General features: G+C 42.7%; 1 protein-coding gene and 1 pseudogene across 2 annotated transcripts in view; both read right to left on the bottom strand.

Annotated features, from left to right (window-relative positions):
* The window catches only part of CANX (calnexin), a 110,560-nt gene that overhangs the window by 56,007 nt on the left and 32,477 nt on the right, over window positions 1-22,076 (bottom strand). For both annotated transcript variants that reach the window (XM_073621051.1, XM_073621052.1), the window contains exon 2: window positions 920-1,156. In XM_073621051.1, the coding sequence (XP_073477152.1) occupies window positions 920-1,153 (234 nt within the window). In that variant the 5' untranslated portion in view covers window positions 1,154-1,156. The remainder of the gene's footprint in view (window positions 1-919; window positions 1,157-22,076) is intronic.
* Window positions 10,907-11,025, bottom strand: LOC141135796 (5S ribosomal RNA; annotated as a pseudogene).

Genomic DNA, 22,076 nt, shown 5'->3' with positions numbered 1-22,076 from the left:
TTCTTCACAAGCACAAGCTCTCTGGCAGAACATATCAGTTTACATGGATGAGACAAGCCATTAACAGGGGCGATTAAAATGATCAGTTTTTAGGTAACATCTTTTACTCCAAAACGAAAAAAAAAAAAAAAAAAAAAAAAAAACTGTTGCTGTAACTGATTATAAAGTGTGAGCTGGAGCTTGCCTCCTATTGTATTCAAATCTGCCAGGTCATCCAACACTCCCTTCCCCCCAGACAGACAATGCTGCTGTCTGCTAGTTCGTCCAGAGTTGTGTGTTACTGGCCAGATCACCAGGTGAAAACAGAGAGGGAAAAAATAGACAAAGAAAAAAAATATAAACAAATGTAGCCACCACATCAAATGATTGCCAAGTTGCAATATAATCTATTTTTAGTTTTGGGTTTAATACCTCTTAAAGGGGTTGTAAAGGTTTGTGTTTTTTCACCTTAATGCACCCTATGCATTAAGGTGAAAAAACACCAGGCAGTCACTGGCCCCCTAGTTTTACTTACCTGAACCCCTTCATCTCTTCGACGGGGAAGCGATGTGTCTTTCCACGGGGTCCCGGCTCTTGATTGACTAGACTGATAGCAGCGCAGCCATTGGCTCCTGCTGCTGTCAATCAAATCCAATGACACGGGCGCCGGGGCCAAGCCCGACATTCTGTGTCTATAGACAACCCCCTCGGGGAAGCTCTTCTCCGAGGGATTTATCGCATGGGGGGTGGGGTGGGGGGAGCCGCGAGAGAAGCCGAGGGACCCCAGAAGAGCAGGTTCAGGGCCACTCTGTGCAAAACAAGCTGCACAGTGGAGGCAAGTATGTGTTTGTCATTTTAAAATTTGAAAAAAAGGAACCCTTACAATCACTTTAAATATTGATGCAACAATTTTTTTTTTTAAATTAGGGAAGGGACCCACCTTTGGAGCAGGAGGTGGAGTGCTGGTCTCTGGCTTTGACTCTTCACCTTCAATGATATCATCCAAATCGTCATCTATGTCTAATCCATCATCATGGTCGTGATCGTGGTCATGATCATGGTCGTGGTCATGGTGGTCGTGGTGGTGGTGGTGGTGATGGTCCCCGCCATGTGCCTTTATTGTTACTAATCCAACAACTAGAAAGGCTGCAAAAAGTAACCACTTCTGATCCATGATCTAGGAAAAAAAAGAATGATAAAAAAAAAAGTATTAGTCAGGACATTAAAACTGAAACTAAGCTATTCACAGGGCACCACAAGCTCAATGGTATGAGTTACACTCTGGATTTTAATACTTAATTTTCATTTTCCAAATTTTTGTTTTTGCTAAACCAACATAATTATTAGGGCTGAAACGACTAATCGATTAATCCACAACTAATCGATTATGAAATTAATCGATTACTATTTTCATAATCGATTAATCAGCCAGCCGATTAATTGGCCTGCATACAGAATGCATTATTTGTTTACATATCAGGAAATACAGTGCAGTACACCTACAGCTCAGTACACCATCCATACATGTCAGTAAGTGCCTGAGAACTTGTGAATGTGTGAGGAGCAATGCCTCATGGGACATGTAGTCCTGGGCAGAAAGTGAGTGGTTTTAAAGACAGAAGTTTTCTTTACCTTGCTATTGGCGCACTCTATACTGTACTTAGCATACAGCAAAAAGCAGTGTAGAAACAGATCAAAAAGCAAACTGCATAGGTGTGTACCGAGCCTTATGCTGGCCACACCGATCAATTTTCAGATGAGAATATTCATATGAAAAATCTTTCTACATTCGCTGAATGAAAGAATGTTTGACATTTTCACTTGCTTTTAACATTCTGTTTTAAAATGAATGTAATTTCTGAACGAAAACCACATACACTGTCTGAAAATTCCTTTGACCAAGCAGTTTTCTATTATTTCTAAATTTTCTTGTCACTTTGGTTGAAAACGAACATCGATTTGACCCCACTAATGATTCGAAAATTGAACGAACATTCTTAAAATTACATTTTTTTTTTTTTTAAGGAAGACATCTCTCCTCTAATAGTATATACAGTATATCTCCTCTAACAGTATATACAGTATATCTCTCCTCTAATAGTATATACAGTATATATCTCTTCTGTCTGTTATTCTCAGAGTGGATTTGAAATTTTGCTCCCTAACCATATAGTTACATAAAACAGCGGGTTCCCCTATATGGACTTTCCCGGCACTTGCACAAAAGTAGAGAATATAGAGGTGTAGACTAGTATGAAATATAAAAAAAATGTTTTTATTTAATGAAAAAATACATTCTAAAAACAATGTGGATATCCTAGATAGCATAGTAGTAATACATAATAAACATAGTAAACATCATACAGTAAGCAATGATGGGGCATACAGAGAGACTCTTTTCAAGCCCAAGGGCTTGAAAAGAGTCTCTCTGTATACCCCATCATTGCTTACTGTATGATGTTTACTATGTTTATTATGTATTACTACTATGCTATCTAGGATATCCACATTGTTTTTAGAATGTATTTTTTCATTAAATAAAAATATTTTTTTTATATATTTCATACTAGTCTACACCTCTATATTCTCTACTTTTGTGCAAGTGCCGGGAAAGTCCACATAGGGGAACCCGCTGTTTTATGTTACTGACTATTGGATGTGGCACGGCCTTTTCCTTTTTCCTAAGCGAGTTGGTCGCTCTTTCTGTTACCTAACCATATAGTTGGTTATTTATATTTACCACTGCATATAGATATTTAAGAATAAATTGCCTTTTTTTTAAACTTTACATATTAACTAAATTATATACCACACCTTTTTTAAGGTTATTAACCGATTAATCGATTAATCGAAACATAATCAGCCAACTAATCGATTATGAAAATAATCGTTAGTTGCAGCCCTAATAATTATGCAACAAATATCACACATAGAGCTCCGCTATTAAAATGTTTTACTAGGTGAGAGTAGGAGGTTGGACTGTTAAGGTGTATTGGTGTGAGCAAAAGGAAAAACGGGAATAGCAATGATTAGAAAAGAGGAGAACAGGTAGAAACCAATGTAAGTTTGTAGTAATATAGTAAGGCAGGGGAGGAATGAGGGGTGGGGAGGAGAGGAAGCAGATGGGTGAAGTGGTATCCACCTTTCCTAACAATAAGCAAACTGGAGAAGGAAATACACCATCCATGAGTTTCGCTTGTATTCAAGAGGCATCGAACGGTTGTAAGAAGGAGCCTCTTATCTTTAATGCTCAAGTATATATTATAGAACCAAACATGTGATACGTGTAATGGTGTGCATCTTATTACCAGATTCCCATATAGCTCTAATATAGTTTAGAAGCAGAGACCCAGGAGAATAAAAATAATTGTTGCAATTTTTTATGTCACATGATATTTGTGCAGCGGTTTATCAAATGCAATTTTTCCAGAAAACACACACTTTAGGGAGTTTTAGTGCACAAAAAAAAAAACAAACAAAAAAACAAAACCATAAAAGATGATGTTGCACCAAGTAAATTGATACCAAACATGTCATATCATGCTCTGTATGCCCATGGAACTGCGCTAAACTACAATATCTAAACCTCCATAAACCATTCTTTAAAAGCCCTTACAGGTTTAGCGTAATATAGGAAATCTGGTGCTAGAATTATTGCTCTTGCTGACATTCACAGCAATCCCTCACATGTGTGGTTCAATCACTGTTTACATATGCGTGTGGGACCTACGTAAGTGTTTGCATTAGTGCGCAAGCACAGGTAGCTTTAATTTTTTTTTTTTTTTTACACTGCACCTTTAACGTTTTTTTGGATCAACTTTATCGCTAATCAGAAGGGATGAACAACATTCCTTGTGAGAGCATGGGCTGCGACAGGTCCTCTTTTTATAGAGATCAGGTGTCTTTTAGAGACCTACTCAGTAGCCAACCTCTGGGATAGGAGCTTGGTCCACTTGGTCAGGGTCTGGGAGACCACAGCCAAAGCCAAGACCGACCAGATCAAGGTCCCAGAAACCGAACATGCCATGCTCTCCAACTTCTTGTATGAAGAGTCCCAAGAGGTTGGGGCCTCATCAGAAGGAATAATGGTAGCATTGGTTAGGCAGGAAATTGGGGGGTGACCACAAAAGGGGTAGCCCACTTTTCGATGAACGCACCTGTAAGGGATAGTGGACAGAAAACTGAGGGCAGTGAGAATGGCTTGGCTAGCGCACCTACAGTTTGTACATAAGATCAAATAAGGGATTTGATTTACCGAAATCCGTTGGATGATCTTGTCTGTAAGTCCCATAAGGGACCTGAGAGTTCATAGATGGAGGAATACTCCATCTGTGAATTAAAGCGGGGGTCCACCTATCTATCGTTTTTTTTTTTGAGTTCATTCACAAACTTTTCTTCTCAGCATTACATACTCACATATTGTGTGTAATATGTCCGCCTGTGTCAGATTTCGTCGGAAAGAATAACTTATATTATGCACTGCAGGAGGTTTCCATCTTCATTGTGGGCATTTGAAGCCCACAAGCATTTATTTCCTGGATGTGGTGACTGCTGTGCTCCCAGCATTCACCGCTCGTTCCCGCACATGCTCAGTGGCATCCTGGGAAGCCTGAGACTAGCTCCCAGGAGTCTGGGAGAGGCTAGAAACACGCCTACTCCCACGGGAGGAGAACCAGGAAGTGCAAAGAAAAATAGAAAAATAAAAAGGTAATTACGGCGATTTAAATTTTTTTAAAACGGCATGTCAGCATCTAGGCAAGGAAGAGAATACATACAGATATTGTTCAAAATTTGGGTGGAACTCCGCTTTAATGAAGCTGTGCCCTCCAATGAATGAGAGAGAAAAACTCTCAATTTAAAATATTAATAACTATCTGTCCTTCCACTCTTGTCACCAATCTACCCTTTCTTGAAGATCTAAGTTTAATCTGTCAGATACCTTTTTATTGGCACTGCATGCTAAATTACTACAGGATACAATAGGGTCTGGGTCTGGCAGAGGGAATGACTAGATGAAGTGAGGGACTGGGCATCTGGCACACCAACAAGTACTAGATGCTGAAAATCCTTGGCAAGCTTAGGCCCTCAGAGATAAGTTTGGTAAGGAGTTTGGTGGGGCAGGTACTGTATGTATTAATGCTTTTCTTCATCCTTGAGGAACGGAGCTGCTCACTAGCACTGAATGTTTCTAAAGCAACAGCGCTGAAGAGTAAACATCTCCTATTGCCTACTTTTTACACATTGTAAATCTGACAAGCAGACTCCTGCCTGTCAGATGGAAGCATTTGGGCTGCTGCGCTGTCACCCGATTGCTTCCACACACTGGAAGTATACAAGAAGATCTGGACAGCCGCACACTGGGTAACACTCGCTTGCTTCCACACACTCCCGTTAACTGCAATCCAGGGCCTGGGACCAACACAGTGGGTGCTGCTCGGGTAGAGGGGGGGGGGGGAGCAGCAGAGCAGACTCACATCCACTCTCCCCCCTCCTTGTTGCTGACCCAGAAAGCGACATGTTTGACATTTCCTGGTCTACCTCTCAGTGTCCCCAGCCAGCATACCTGGAAAAGGATCTTTTCCAATGCAATCTGCATTGCATTACATTCAAATGGAGCACAGGGGACATCCAGTGTCTAAAAGACTCTGGCTGTCTTATTAAAGAAAAACTGCCTCTAGGCCCTCAGAAAATATATGTTTTGTGGATTTATGTAATCGTGTCTAAAAAAATTTTAAGCATGCATGCAAAAAAGCTAAATGCAGGAGTTGCTGTCCACTTAAATTCTGCCAATTTGAGGGGGCAAAGTTTAACTTCAACTTGAGTAGAAATTGAGGCCCCATGTCTCGAGCCCTGCAAAGACACAGTCAACAATTTGAAGGCCAACATAGATACTTTCAGGCACTACAGGTTACCTGCAATTTAGCATCTTGGAAACATTTTAGACTAGGTTGTGTCTTATTTTCCTAAAGAGCTGCAACTCGGAAAAATATATTTTGACCCTGCCAGAAATGCAGTGAACTCTTAACTTCCTGTTGATCGATATACTGAAATCCCAGTGTTATTAGAGGTGCCTAACGTTCCCCTTGGATTACAAAACAAATCTTACCATATGTAGGGCCGACAACAGATAAAAAAAAAAATTCCAATTATGGATATTTTTACACAGGAACATCAATCCAGCTAAGACCAATATAACTATGAATATACCATACCTGTGGGATCACTTCAGAAGCTACAAAATCACCACAGTGGACACCGCCATCGTGATCTCCACTAGCTTCCAGGTCCTGTGCTGAGCGGCTGTCCTGCAGCGTTATGAACACAGGAGGTCGCCCTCTCAGCACATGTGTCATTCAAGGAATGCTGTGCATTCTCTCAATGGATGCAAAGCATTCTCCAACTGCATAAGGTGGAGAGGCGGGGGTATTAATGTCATGCTCTCCACCTCATACACAGAACGCTTTGCATTCATTAAATTTTTCTGTACTTACCATTTTAAAAGAGCCAAAACATGGAAAAATCTGCAAGTATTCTAAAGATGTACTACCTTATTTTAGAATTTTGCTCAGACATAGGGTTTAACAGCGCACCATTCAAAAGAAAATATACTCGTCCAACCTTTCTTAAAGCGGAGCAGGTATCCTGTTCCCCACTTCCAGGAGTCCAGGCCGCAGTGCATTACATCACAGCTCGGCTCCCTCCTCCTCCTTCCCCCCCCCCCGCCGCCGGGCCAGGAGGAGAGCGCAGCAGTGCCTCGCGCATGAACAGTAGGGTTCCTGGCGTGAAGCTGTAATGCTACACTGCCGGGTTCCCTTACCCGCAATGATAGCGGCAGCACCTGACAGCTGATGGAAACATCACTGGACTCCAGGACAGGCAAGTGTCCTATAATTAAAAGTCAGCAGCTGCAGAATGTGTAGCTGCTGGCTTTTAATGTTTGCAGGGTTGGGCAGACCTCCTCTAAGAAAAATATACTATAGCTTGTTTTTGTCTAAAACACACAAATAAAATGGTCAAAAAAGTAACAAAGTGCCAGCATCTGGCAGATTTAACACAAAGTAGGTCAGTAAAACATACTGATCTCCTTTATCTGTTAGTCTGTTCTGAATGTGAATTGTAATTTACAGGGATGATGTGCGCATCATTTGTCCAAATTGCTTGTAATATTTCTAATGTTTTTAAATAAACTAGTTAAAAAATATGCACACATGCAGTACCATTCATTCCCTTGGTCTAGGTTCATACCTACAGTGCCTTGCAAAAGTATTCACCCCCTTGGCATTTTTGGTGTGTTTTGTTGCCCCTCATCCTGGAATTAACATAGATTGTTTGAGGAATGGCATCATTTAATTTACAGAACATGCCCACAACTTTGAAGATTTTTATTTATTTTTTTTTTATTGTGAAGCAAACAAAAATAGGACAAAATAACAGAAAAAGTCAATGTGCATAACTATTTACCCCCCCCTAAAGTCAATACTTTGTAGAGCCACCTTTTGCGGCTATCACAGCTCCAAGTAGCTTTAGATAAGTCTCTATGAGCTTGCCATATCTTACCACTGGGATTTTTGCCGATTCCTCCTTGCAAAACTGCTCCAGCTCCTACAAGTTGGATGGTTTGTGCCTGTGAACAGCAATCTAAGTCTGACCACAGATTTTCTATTGGACTGAGGTCTGGGCTTTGACTAGGCCATTCCAACACATTTACACGCTTTCCCTTAAACCACTCAAGTGTTGCTTTAGAAGTGTTTGGGGTCATTGTCCTGCTGGAAGGTGAACCGCTGTCCTAGCCTCAAATCACACACAGAGTGGTACAGGTTTTGCCCAAGAATATCCCTTTATTTAGCAACATCCATCTTTCCCTCAACTCTGACCAGTTTCCCAGTCCTGACTGCTGAAAAATAGGATTTTTATACCAGCTTACCTGTAAAATCTTTTTCTTTAAAGTACATCACGGGACACAGAGCCATAGTAATTACTATGTGGGTTATATGCCACCTTCAGGTGCTGGACACTGGCACACCCTAAGGCAGGAAGTCCACTGCCTACATAACCCCTCCTACTACTGGGAGTACCTCAGTTTTTGTAGCAAAGTAATACACATGGATACCAGAAAGAGGGGAGGGACCTCTGTGTCCCGTGATGTACTTCAAAGAAAAGGATTTTTACAGGTAAGCTGTTAAAAAAATCCTATTTTCTTAATCGTACATCACGGGACACAGAGCCATAGTAATTACTATGTGGGATGTCCCAGAGCAATGCCAACTGAGGGGAGGGAGACACCAGAATTAGGGCAACATAAGACTAGAGGACTTATACTGCGACCTGCTGCACACTACGCCCAAAGGCGATATCCTCATGCCTTTTTACATTCAACTGATAAAATCTGGTAAATGTATGGACTGAAGACCAAGTTGAAGCCTTGCAGATTTGCACCATGGAAGCTTGGTGATGCACTCCCATGAAGCACCAACAGTCTTAGTGGAGTGCACTTTTGATTTGAGAGGGTGGAATCCTCCTCTTTAAACCATAAGCCTGAACAGTTTACTTGCTGAATCCATTTAGAGGACCTTCAGGCAACATAACAAAACATTCGTTTTTCGAATCTGAGAAGTCGTCTTCAAGTAGCCCTTGAGTGCTCTCACCACATCAAGAGAATGTAGTAATTTCCCTTCTGTAGAACAGGGTTCTGGGAAAAATGAAGGTAGAACAATATCCTGGTTCGGATAAAAACTAGACACTACCTTTGGTACAAAGTTAGGATGAGGACGCAATACTACCTTATCCTTGTGAATAATCAAATATGGCTCTTTACAAGAAAGAGCAGCCAACTCTGATACCCTTCATGCAGAAGATATGGCTACCAGAAAATTAGTTTCCTTGTCAAAAGGACCAAGGGAATATGCTGTATAGGCTCAAAAAGGCTGTTTCAGCAATGCCAACAGAACTAAAATTTAAGTCCCAAGGGCTCAGGGGTGACTTAACCGGAGGATTAAGCCTCGTTACCCCCTGAATAAGCTACGAACCAAAGAATGCGAAGTGCTCATTGAAATAATACCGATAAGACCTTTTGATAGTACGCAAGGCCAGCTAAATTTCTAACCCCATCTACAGAAGTCAAGAATTCTACCTATGACATACTTCCAGGGGTGCCAACCCCTGGATTCACACCAGGAGACATATGCTTTGCAGACTCTATAATCTATGATTTTGAAAGCCAGATTCTCTGCATTAACCAAGGTAAATACCACTGGACCTGACAGCCCACGCTTCTTCAGAATGTGGGTCTCAGTAGCCAAACCGTTAAATTTAGCGTTTGTAAGGTAGGATGGAATATCGGACCTTGCGAGAGAAGGTCTGGATGTGGTGGTAGGGTCCATGAATCTTTATGCTCTCTGCATACTAATATCTTCTGGGCCACAAGAATCACCGATTTCCCTTCCTGCTTTATCCTGCGAAGTAGTCGTGGAAGCAGCAGAATAAGAGGAAATGCATACATCAGTGAGAACTGATTCCCCGGGAATACTAAGGCATCTGTTCCGCATGCTAGCGGATCCCTTGTTCTTGACAAAGTTGTCGATTTTCTTGTTGAACTTGGACGCAAACAGATCCTCGTCTGGGATCCCCCATCTTCGGCGCATTGCCAGGAAGATATCGGGGTGAAGGAACCATTCTCCCGGAAAAAACTGCTGGCGACTCAAGTAGTCCACCTGACAATTTTCTATTCCCGGAATGAAGACTGCCGATAGGCAAGGTACATTGTTTTCTGCCCAAGCTAAGATATTATTCACCTCTCTGGGCCGCACAACTTCTTGTGCCCCCCTTGGTGATCTAGGTCACTCCTGTGGCATTGTTGGATCGGCTCCTGACAGGACAATTCCGTAACCTGAACTTCCAGGCCCTCAGGGCCAAGCACACTGCCCGGATCTCTAGAATGTTGATGGGCAAGGTCATTGTTACCATCTTCCAGGTAACTGGTAGGAAAGATTTTCCCTTCTGCAGATCCTTGGTTATCAACCCCTAACTGAGGCTTCACAGCACCCTGGAGACAGATACATTGGGAAATCTAGAGCTTGGATCTTCTTGTTCCAAGCCAATAAGATACTGTTTTGCAGCAGCCTCAAATGAAACTGAGCATAAGGAACGGATTCGAATAAAGCCACCATCTTTCCCAACAACTTCATGCAAAGTCGAATAGAAGGATTCTTCTTTGCCTTGACCACCTGAATCAGTTCCTTTATGGCTCTGTTCTTTACCTAGGGCAAGAATACCCTTTTCTGGGCTGTATCAATAATCAGACCCAGGTATTCTAATCTCCGTGATAGTTTTTTTAAGGAGGATTTCTTTAGGTTGAGAATCCAACCTAGGTATTCCAGGTAGTTGACTGTGGATCATACTCTGGTCTAAGCGGGCTACTGACTGGTCTATCAAGAGCAGATCGTCTACCTAAGTTATAATCGTTATACCTTGGGCCCTTAATCCGGCTCCAGGAGGGGCCAGGACCTTTTTAAATACTCAAGGTGCAGTAGCTAGACCAAAAGGCAGAGTTACAAAACTGAAAACGAAGATTATCTACCTCGAAACGTAGATATTTCTTGTGAGCGGGAAATATAGGTACATGGAGGTATGCATCCCTGATGTCTATTGACGCCAGAAGTTCTTGACCTTGTAGGACGGAGACCCCTGATCAGATTGAATCCATGCGAAAAGAGCGGATATTCAGAAACCGGTTTAGATCTTTGAGATCTAGAATGGGTCTGACATACCCATTTGGTTTTGGTACCGTGAAAAGGTTTAAATAAAACCCCAATCCCTGCTCTTGCTTGAAAGAGACTTCTTTTCCTCTGGAATCTAAGAAAACAAGAAGACTGAGACTTTCGGAACTCAAGCTTGTACCCTAGAGTTATTGAGGAAGTCACCCATCTGCAGCCTACAACACCTGGTATTCCCAGGTGATCCCCCATCCAGGTACTGACCAGGCCCGACCCTGCTTAGCCTCTGAGATCAGACAAGATCGGTTGCTTTCAGGGTGATGTGGCCGTAGGCTCCCGACACTCTTCCTACCAGACCCGTGAGAACTGCAGAAGTCTTCCCTCCACTTTGAGCAAGTGGGGGCGCCCCCTCATAGGAAGGCTCCAGTTCCCCTCCTGAACTTAACGGCAGAGGCTGTCGTGACTACCTGGAGGCAGATGCTCCTGACAATGGAGAAGGAGCTTGTTTAAATTAAATGTGGATGTATATATCCAAATCATCCCCAAACAGCTGTTCACCGTAAAGGAAAACTAGCCAGGAGCTTTGCATGATGCTTCGGCTGACTAATCTTTCAACCACAAGATTCTATGCCTATGCACCAGCCCAAGCGTAAGGCGCGAGGCTTGAAGAATAGAATCTCTCATGGTGCCTATTGCTCAACATAATGCCATTGGTAACTCAGCTAAATCCTGGTCTGCTGATCAGGAATAACCTTGAGCACCTGTTTAAACTGGTCTCTCAATGATTGACATACACCAATTGCTGCTAGCGCAGGTTGAGTCATCAGAGAAAAAGCTTTTTTTTTTTTTTTTAATAATAGGAATTCCAACTTCTTATGCGTTGGATCCCCAAGCATATGAGCATTGTCTACTAGACAAGTTAAACTTTCATTCACAGAGGATATAGCAGCGACAATTGCTGGTATCTCCCACCTCTTAGTGAATTTTTCCTCCATAGGATAAAGTGTTATAGGAGGAAAAAATGCTTAGCTGGGTGATCCCACTCAGAATACATAAGCCTTTCCAGCAATGAATGGACAGGAAAGGCATGCGCAGCTTGGGGAGGCTTTAGCAAACCAAAAACAAAAAGTGGGCATATCAACCGACTCAATGAAGAGTAGCAAAAATGCACCATCAATCTTTCAGATTGTGAAGCTGATCCCCGTGGATTTGACCTCTCAGAAGAGGAGTCATCAGCCTCTTTACGGTCCCCTGAGGGAAATTCATCTTCTCCCGCCCCCAGATCCTCAGTTTGAGGGTCCTGGGTAATGGAAAGGGACCTGTCACATTTTATCCCATTCTGGGATGCGATTAAAGCCGCTAGCCAATCCTATTATGGGCTTGAGGAAAAAACCCTCTCCAGTAATATAGACAGGGGTTGCATTATTGAAAACAATTGCAATATTTGATAGCCGTGATTGCTCACTCTGACCAGCCACCCCCTCTTAGGGGAGGATGCCCTTGTAGAGATGAGTTTAGGCTGTTTAGAGCTTGGAGTCCCTTTTGAGCCCTTTTTGGGGTGTTTCTACCTCCCCTTCTGACCATAGCCCGATGCACAAATGCAGAGGTACTACCAGGAAAAAAAAAAAAAAAAATCGCATTCACTGCTTGAGCAAATAGTCCAGCAACTGTCGCTGCTATTAACGCTCAGCCTGATGCTTCAGTAAATGTGTCAAAGGAATGCCTGTGTCACCACTTACAAGCCCCGTTTTAGCTTTTGTGTCTCTCCGACATCTGCAGTCAGCAAAAAAATGGAGCCTTTTAAAAGTACCCCTGCACTGGACGTTGCTGCACGCCAATGCTGCGCTAAGCCACACCCACTCCATGTTCCCACCGTGCTCCCCCTCCTCTTTCCAAAAAGAAAGCGTTTTCCCGCGCGAGAACGGGCCTCCGAACGGGATTGGCGTGTGTGAAAGGGGAGGGCGGCGTGGTGGAGGGCTGTGACAAACCACCGTACAGAGGCGGTGGAGAACGGAGCAGTATCCGCCAATTGTTCTGGCTTTTGTCCGGGTGGGGGGTGTTTTTTTTTTTCTTTTAGAGTAAACCCCCCCCCCCAACATCTTACCGGAGTCCTGTGACTGCTAGCCAGAGGAAGCTGCAGCTTCTCCTGACACAGCATGATCTGAGAAAGCATGACAAGGTACGTGCTCTATACAGCCCCCAGTGGTGAATTTTAGGCATGACAACATTTACTTTTTAAAGGAGACAATTCATAAGAAACTTAAAAATTCCTTAGGAATCTCCACTTACCTTTCTGCCGCAGAGATTTCTGTGGTAAAACCAACAGAACCACCCATGGGCTCCGTTTAAAAAACCTTCAGGAACTGGGGCCCCTTTTTATCTGGGGATCCGCACTCCTGGACCCGTAATAGCACCCCGCCAGAAACTTAAAACTTATGGCTGAAAAAAACAAAAGCACTGGATCCCAGGGTCCAGCTCTCTAGAAAGAGAAGCGTTACAGGCTAAACCTCGTGTCTTCCGTCACAAGGCCCGGTACCATTCAATTTGGCCTAAAAAGACACTTTGAATGGATCTGGCTACATAGCTAGCCCCACCAAGGATTGCTCCAGTGGAGCTCAGCACAGCACCTCTTTACTCGTGACCAACACCTTAGACACTGGCGAAAAAAACTGAGGTACTCCCAGTAGTGGGAGGGGTTATATAGGGAGTGGACTTCCTGTCTTAGGGTGTGCCAGTGTCCATCACCTAAAGGTGGCCTATAATCAACATAGTAATTACTATGGCTCTGTGTCCCGTGATGTAGGATTAAGAAAAAACATCCCCACAGCATGATGCTGCCACCATGGTGTTCTTTGGGTGAAGTGTTGGATTTGCTCCAGACATAGCATTTTCTTTGATGGCCAAAAAGTTCAATTTTAGCCTCATCAGACCAGAGCACCTTCCTCCATACATTTTGAGAGTCTCCACATGTCTTTTTGCAAACTCAAAACGTGCCATTTTGTTTTTTGCTGAAAGTAATGGCTTTCTTCTGGCCACTCTGCCATAAAGCCCAACTCTATGGAGTGTACAGCTTATTGTCGTCCTATGTACAGATACTCCAGTCTCTGCTGTGGAACTCTGCAGCTCCTCTAGGGTTACCTTAGGTCTCTGTGCTGCCTCTTTGATGAATGCCCTCCTTGCCCAGTCCATCCATGAGTTTTGGTGTGCGGCCGTCTCCTGGCTGGTTTGCTATTGTGCCATGTTCTTTCCTTTTGCTTAAGATAGATTTGATGGTGCTCCTAGGGATCATCAAAGATTTGGATTTTTTTTTTTTTTTAAACCTAACCCTGACTTGTACGTCTCAACAACATTGTCCCTTATTTGTTTGGAGAGTTCCTTGGTCTTCATGACAGTGTTTGGTTAGTGGTGCCTCTTGCTTAGGTGTTGCAGCCTCTGGGGCCTTTCAAAAAGGTGTGTATATGTAATGACAGATCATGTGACACTTAGATTGAACACAGGTGGAGATCATTTCACTAATTATGTGACTTCTGAAGGTAATTGGTTGCACCAGAGCTTTTTATGGGCTTCTTAACAAACGGGGTGAATACATACTAGGGCTGCAACTAACGATTATTTTCATAATCGATTAATCGGTTAATAACCTTACAAAAAAAGTGTGGTGTATAATTTAGTTAATATGTAAAGTTTAAAAAAAAAAAGGCAATTTATTCCTAAATATCTTTATACGCAGGAGTAAATATAAAATAACCAACTATATGGTTAGGGAGTAAAATCTTTAATCCTCTCTGAGAATAACAGACATAAGAGATATACTCTATATACTATTAGAGGTTGAATCTGGACTTAGTCTAGAATTTTTTTTTCTTTATCCCCTTCCCGCCGACCGTACGCAGATATGCATACTCGGCTTTCAGGGGTTATACCGGGATGATGCCCGCAGCTGCAGGCATCATCCCGGTACCGTTGTTTACAGCGGGCGATCGGCTACCCGTGTATAACAACCGATGCGGCTAAAAGCCGCTCGGCTGTTATACCGGAGGAGCGGGAGGGGACAACCCCCCCCCTCCCGCCGCTGTTACCGGGCTTCCCGTGCGATCGGGAGGCCCGGTGTCCGTTCGGCTGCCTTCGGCGGCTGGGGGCGGGCTGGAACGAAGCTGCGAGCGGCTTCGTTCCAGCCTTCTTGTTGTAAACGCGGAAGCAACGTCATGACGTCACTTCCCGTTTACTCGGCTGCCAATGGTGCCGAATTTAAAAAAGTACACAGTATTCAGAATCGCCGTTTTCGGCGATCTGAATACTTTGAAGTGTAAAGGAGGGATGGGGGGTCTTTCAGACCGATCCCTCCATAAAGAGTACCTGTCACCACATATTACTGTCACAAGGGATGTTTACATTGCTTGTGACAGCAATAAAAGTAAAAAAAAAAAAAAAAAAAAAAAATTTAAAACACAATTTACAAAGTACAAAAATAAATAAAATGAATAAAAAAAAAAAAATTTTTAAAGTGCCCCTGTCCCCGCGAGCTCACGCAGCGAAGAAAACGCATACGGAAGTCGCGCCCGCATATGTAAACGGTGTTCAAACCACACATGTGAGGTATCGCCGCGATCGTCAGAGCGAGAGCAATAATTCTAGCCCTAGACCTCCTCTGTAGCTCAAACCTGGTAACCGTAAAAAATTTTTTAAAGCGTCGCCTATGGAAATTCAAAGGTACCGTAGTTCGTCGCCATTCCACAAGTGCGTGCAATTATAAGGGGTGACATGTTTGGTATCTATTTACTCGGCGTAACATCATCTTTCACATTATACAAAAAAATTGGGGTAACTTTACTGTTTGGATTTTTTAAAATTCATGAAAGTGTCACTTTTCCAAAAATTTGCGTTTAAAACACCGCTGCACAAATACCGTGTGATAAAAAATATTGCAACAATCGCCATTTTATTCTCTAGATTCTCTGCTAAAAAAATATATATAATGTTTGGGGGTTCTAAGTAATTTTCTAGCAAAAAATACGGATTTTAACTTGTAAACACCAAATTTCAAAAATAGGCTTAGTCATGAAAGGGTTAAATAAAAAAAAATTGATCTGTTTTGCAGATTTTCAAACAGAACTGTAATATTACATGCTTTTCCGCAGCTTCTCCATTGAAGTATATTGAACCAAAAAAGCACTGTTTAGCATTGAAGAAGGTCCTTGACCCTTTCTAAATACACAGCAGCTGAAAAAAGCATAGATGTGAACGTTAAATGAACTGTAGTGCATTTCTGCAAAAAGTACCAACAAACACATGGGTGGGAACCAGGCCTAAGGCCTCATTCACACGAGGCGGACTCTGTTTCCACGGAGCCCGCCTCAGTCCGCCGGCTCAGCGGGAGATCTCTCCGTTGATCTCTGCTGAGCCAGCGGATGACAGGTCCCTCTCTGCTCACTGAGCGGGGAGGGGCTTGTCAGGCGCCGCTGCTGCCTATGGAGGGATCGCATGAAAACGGACAGCATGTCCGTTTGTGAGATCTCACCCGATCCGCTAGCGACGGATCTGGACGTAGGGACATGTCTCCGCTGACATCCGTTGCTCCATAGGCTAACATGGAGCGCCCGTTCAGGTCCGCCGTCAAAACTGACAGGCGGACCTGAACGGTCCGATCATGTGAAAGGGGCCTAAGACATTTAGTAACATAATGGAGTTAAAAAAAAAATTTTTTTTAATTGTTTAACTGTGCAGCAGTGAAAGTAATATTTACAGTAGAGATTTGCTCTTTTTGTACTATATAGGGCTAATTTTAGCTTTTTTAACCCCATTATGTTACTGGCCGATTAATCAATTATAAAAATAGTAATCAATTTCATAATCGATCAGTTGTCGATTAATCAATTAGTTATTTCAGCCCTAATACATATGCACATGCCAATTATCAGTTTTTTATTTCTGAAAAATAGTTTTATGTATATATTTTTCTAATTTTACTTCACCAACTTAGACTATTGTGTTCTGATCCATCACATATAATTCAGATTAAAAAACATTGAAGTAAAGGCTGTAATGTAACAAAATAGGTCAAAAGTCAAGGGGGGGGGGGGGTTAATACTTTCGAAAGGCACTGTATGTGATCGGTGCAGCTTGTGTTCAAACGAACGGGTTGCTGTACCTGCAGGAAATGCAGCAAAAAAGGTTCCTGCACCTTTTCAACCATGCAATTTCCAACACCTGAAAATGCACTGCGTTTTCAGATGTGTGGGAGTACCATGAAGAATGAATGGCATCCCCACGTGTTTGTTTAATAGCAGCACCATTAATCTGCAGGTGAGGGAACGCTTGCTATTTTACACACATTCCTGCACGCGCACATATGGGAATCTAGTGTTAGATGGTTTTGCTGGAAAATGCAGCCAAATTTATTATTTGTACTACAGGCATCAGTGATAAGGCCATAAAACTTAGACATTCAAACCTATATGGTCTGAATGGGTAAGTGTTCACATCATCTGTGAGGTTAAAGAACTCAATTCACATCTAGCTTATATTTAGACCTTCCCAAAGGAGATAATGTTTTACCCTTTTACTTCTTTACTCACAATGTACATTGTGTGTACATACAGTGTGTCTGATGCTGGCAGGGCAAGCAAAGCTCTGGAGAAGCTTATTGACTCTCTTGTAGATGGATGCTGAAGATGGGTCTTGTATTCTTAAATATTTAATGATGTAGAGATTAAACAAATGCCCATCATGCAATCAGCCAGGAACGTCCAAGAAAGAAGTCATCTAAAATTTGTCAGTGAATTTATATAAAAGTCAAATAAAACGTGCGTATGTAGATATGAAAAGGCACAGCTACATTTATATTCATTTTTAGGACGCATTTACACTTCTGCACTTGAAAGCCTAATAAATGTTAAAGTGGGGTTCCACCCAAAAAACAAAAATACCTGGAAAAATTCTAAAAAAAAAATAAATAAATAAATAAAACAAAAAAAACATTTGGATATTTTTTTTTCACTTACCTCTAAATGCCTGTTGCTAGGTGGTCCCTCGTAGTCTGCCTGTTCCTTTGCCTGGGCTGGTGACATCACTTCCCCCCCCAGGCACAGGAAGGGCTCTGCTCTGCTCCCCCCCTTCTGTCAATCATCTGGGACCCATTACAGGTCCCAGGTGATTGAGCGGCCAATCACAGCACGCGGCGCCGCTCGCGCATGCGCAGTGGGTGCCAGGCTGTGAAGCCACAGCCCGGCGCCCACAGTTGAAATGCCGGCGCCGACGAGTGGAGGGGGGGGGGGGGGACGAGCGGGGCTTCGATCCCCCGCATAGCTGGACCCAGGAACAGGTGAGTGCCCGATTAAAAGTCAGCAGCTGCAGTATTTGTAGCTGCTGACTTTTAATTTTTTTTTTTTTTTTTTGACGGCCCCCCTGGGTGGAACTCCTCTTTAAGTAAAACCATTGTTGAAAAACACATAAAAACCTAGCAAGGCAGCATTCGTCTTTGCTTACAAGGCCTCCCCAATGATCAGCAGAATGCTATAAAGACCACTGCACTCTGGAGAGCAGCAGCCTTCTTACATCAGTACGATCCGCACCCTCTGTTGTCACCGCTACAGCCACACATCAGCAGGGAGCATAATGCTGAGCATTCATATCTTTTTTGCAGGAGCTGCGGAATTAATGTCAAAACAAAAGAAAAGAAAAAAAAAAAAAAAAAAAACCCTACTGTTTTTGAATACCATCACTAGACATCCTCTACTAAAGATATACTCTGTTAAATTCTTTAACCCACCTTCTCTAAGCCTCTGTTATGGGCCCACCCCCAATGCCTATTGTGGCACACCTGCCCACGTTGCTTGCATCCATAGACAACGACAGCGTGAATCGACCCTGCCCCGCTGTCTCAAGATCTGACTGACAGCAGTGGGAGGCAATGGCTTCTGCTGCCTCAGCAAAGCCTGTGAGCTGGGAGAGGCTCTACAGGCGGGTATATCGCTAGATTGAATAAGGATCAGAGAAGTATAAGGGGCAATACTTTTACTAGAACATTTTTACTTTAATGCAGGGAATGCATGAAGATAAGAAATGTTTAGGCTTTAGAATCACTGTTCTGTCAAAATAGCCAATTCGATTTCTCCAATTACGTCAGTTCCGGTTACTATAAAGCATCAGCAATTGGAGATTGACGATTTGCTGTTTTGACACAACACCGCCAAGCGTATATACACTCCCGTACAGGAAGGGTTTGTTTTTTTGACAGAACAGCGGCTAAGGAGGAAAAAGTTGTCGAGGTCTTAGGAGCGGCCGTGTTGGTTAGTATCGGGCGGACCAACAACGTCCCCTCATAATATCGTGTAGCGACAGTCTTGAAGCACCCCATTCTAAAATGTAAAAGTTATTTTTATAGTTTTACATAATGCAGCAACATCCACAAGTCCAAGTAGGACACCCAAAGGCAATTTATTCTTCCAAAGCAAAAATACTTTTGCAAACTGGTACCGACTAGTATTCCAAAGTTGCTCTTCTCCCTCATTTTTCTCTATCACTCAGCTAATGTGACCCCAACGCTGATGGAGAGGGTCAAACAAGGATGATATGCAGACGACTGATCCTCCTCATCAACTGATGATGCCATTGGTTGTAAGGACGCTAGAAGGTTGTAATTGTGGACAATGAAAACCTGTCATTTAGTGCAACTAAAAAGGGAGCCTTCATCCACACGCAGGCTTGTATACAATTTTTGGACAACTTTTAGGCATTTTGCCAAGGCACCCCTGAAGAAACCTCAAGGCACCCTGGTTGAAAAAGGCTGCTGTAGAGTAAACCAGAAGTGATGTGATTGGATATTTCGATGCGTTGGCTATTTTGACCACCTCCCACCCACACTATAGCCGAATGATGGCTACAGAGTGGGCCTTAATTGCCGGGAGGCCATCAAGACGTCCTCCCATGCATGAGCTGCCTGCGCGCCCAATGAGACTTGGATGTTCACAGATCGGAGTAAAGGGCCAATCCTGGCCCCTTACCACGTGATCAGCTGTCAGCTGATCACATCATGTAAACAAAAGATCGGAAATCAGCTTTTTTTCCCCCTCACAGTGTGAGGGAGGGGAAAAAAAAAAAAAAGACTATCACCGGCTTCTGACAGAGGGACATTGGTCCTGAACAGGGAGAGGCACTGCTTATATGCAGCGCCCTCCAGTGCCCACTAGTGCTGCCCTATCAGTTCCCTCTGTGGATGAAGCACAGGGGGCACCTTTTTAACAGAAGCATCGTCCGTCTGGAGGGAGGAGAGCTTTCGATGCACTAACATATTTAGATACACTAACCAATTAAAGCAAAACTCATGCTAACATTTAAGCAGTTACAGTAAAACAGCTTTTCCCCCCTTTTGGCATAAAAGGTTTAGGGGCCCTTTCACACTGATCAGTTTTTCAGTTAAAACATTTTTTTAAAAAAAGCGAAAGAAAAATGCATCCCATTGTTAATTGGCCCTGCTTTGATTTTACATGTCACTGATGTATATAAAGAAAAACAAACAAAAAAAAAAAAAAAAACACATCCCTTTAAATCCTATGGAACTGTTCATACCAGTCGTGTTTTGCTGCTTTGACACTGCTATGTAGCAAAAGCCTGGGGGGGAAAAAAAAAAGCATACTGCATTCCTTTATATCCTATGGAACTTCCCACCAGTCAATTGCATTTTTAAAAGTCCTGCTTGCTACATTTTTGGTGCATGTTAGGACCCTTTCACACTGATCAGTTTAATAGTAAAAAAAAAAAGCAGAAGATGATGCAATTTTACTACGTTTTTGCAATGGAGAAGTGTGCAGGCAGCCAAAGCGCAACTGAAACACAACTGACTGCTGTGAAAAGTTCTATAGGCTTTAAAAGGGATGCACTGATCAGTGTGAAAGGACCCTTATGTAAATGAATAAAAGCAGACCATTGTAAGCACCTGTCAGTACTAAATGGTTTGTGTCAACTGTGAACAACGTATTCTGTTGAAAAACAGATTTACTGACAGGATCACTATGCTGTTTGCTTTTAGGTTTGGTACAGCTTCCTGCGGGATTTTTTTTTCTAAAAATCTGCTGGGTTATATTCTTCTAGATTGTGGTTTTGTAACCAGATTGTTTAAAGCCTTTTTTTACTTGGAGTTCCTCTTTAAAACTACAACTAGGCTGTAAAAACATGCATTTTACTTGTTCATAGGTGGTAAAGCCAGAAAATGCCATCATAATGGACCCAATTACAAAAGATTTTAAAATTCAAAAAAGGGCCACATTTCTGACTAGATCAGTTGGTACGCACTGCAGCCATTTGGCATCTACATAGATGTCAAGCTCACGGTCCTAGGACATTCAGAAACTAGTAAAGTTATCAGATGGGTCACACTATCTCATAAATGACACAGGCTAGCAAATGGTTCTCTTTAAAGCGTTTGTTAACCTAAAAAATAAATAAAATGCTGCCCTTGTCCCTGAAATTAGAAGCATGGTGCTTTTTCTTTTTAAATTATCCCTCTGTATCCCCTACAATACCTGTTTGAAAATGCCAGGTCCTGACTACCCCCCTGAGTGCTGACTCAGATTATCATGTCTGCTGAGCCACGAGCTTGTTGTCCCTGTGCGTGTCTGCGTCATCCGCAGCTCTCGTGTCCTCCTCTGTGCCCGTCTTCATCTCCCCCTCCCTCTTCGTAGTCGTGAGAGAGAAAAAAAAAACGACCTCCTTCACTTCAAGCCCCGCCCCTCTCACCACACCACTTCACAAGTCTGCAAAAATGAAACTACCTGTCAATCACCAGCAACTCAGCCCCGCCTACAAATTTCATTTTACAGGAATGAAATTGTTGTTTTAACACGATAGATATCATTTGTGCACTGTCTGCAAAGTTTCTGGTGCATTTACACATGATTTAAATTTACTGTTTTGTTTTTAATTATTTATAATTTTTAGCAGTCATGTGACTGGCATGGCGCCAATCATCGCTGCACAGCCACAGGGTGGAAGATCACGGATTCCTCTTCTGATGCATCTTGCATACATCAGACGGAATCTGTGTCCCTCCTACTCGGCTCGGGACAAGGGAGAATATAGGACACATGATGCTAAAATAAACTCAAAAAGGGTATTTACACTAACAAAAAATAAAAAATAAGAAAGACGCTGCACTACTTAGGGAACCATGTACTGTGTGCCAGATTAATTGGGGGCAATTGGGTTAACAACCACTTTAATGCCAGAAGTGTTTAGGACTCCTGACTCTTCTCAAATAAGCGAGGGAAGTATATTGAGCAACAATTCAACCTGTCAAATCATAAAGTAAACCGTGCTGTGTCCAAAGGACAGGCATATGTCTCCTTGATTGTCATTCTTGAGGAATCATCTGCTGCCTATCAGAGACAA

The sequence above is a fragment of the Aquarana catesbeiana genome, linkage group LG03 (genome assembly GCF_042186555.1).
Source record: "Aquarana catesbeiana isolate 2022-GZ linkage group LG03, ASM4218655v1, whole genome shotgun sequence".
In the NCBI taxonomy this organism is placed as follows: domain Eukaryota; kingdom Metazoa; phylum Chordata; class Amphibia; order Anura; family Ranidae; genus Aquarana; species Aquarana catesbeiana.
The sequence above is the reverse complement of the archived record's forward strand: the minus strand, read 5'-3'. Positions and strand labels throughout refer to the sequence as shown.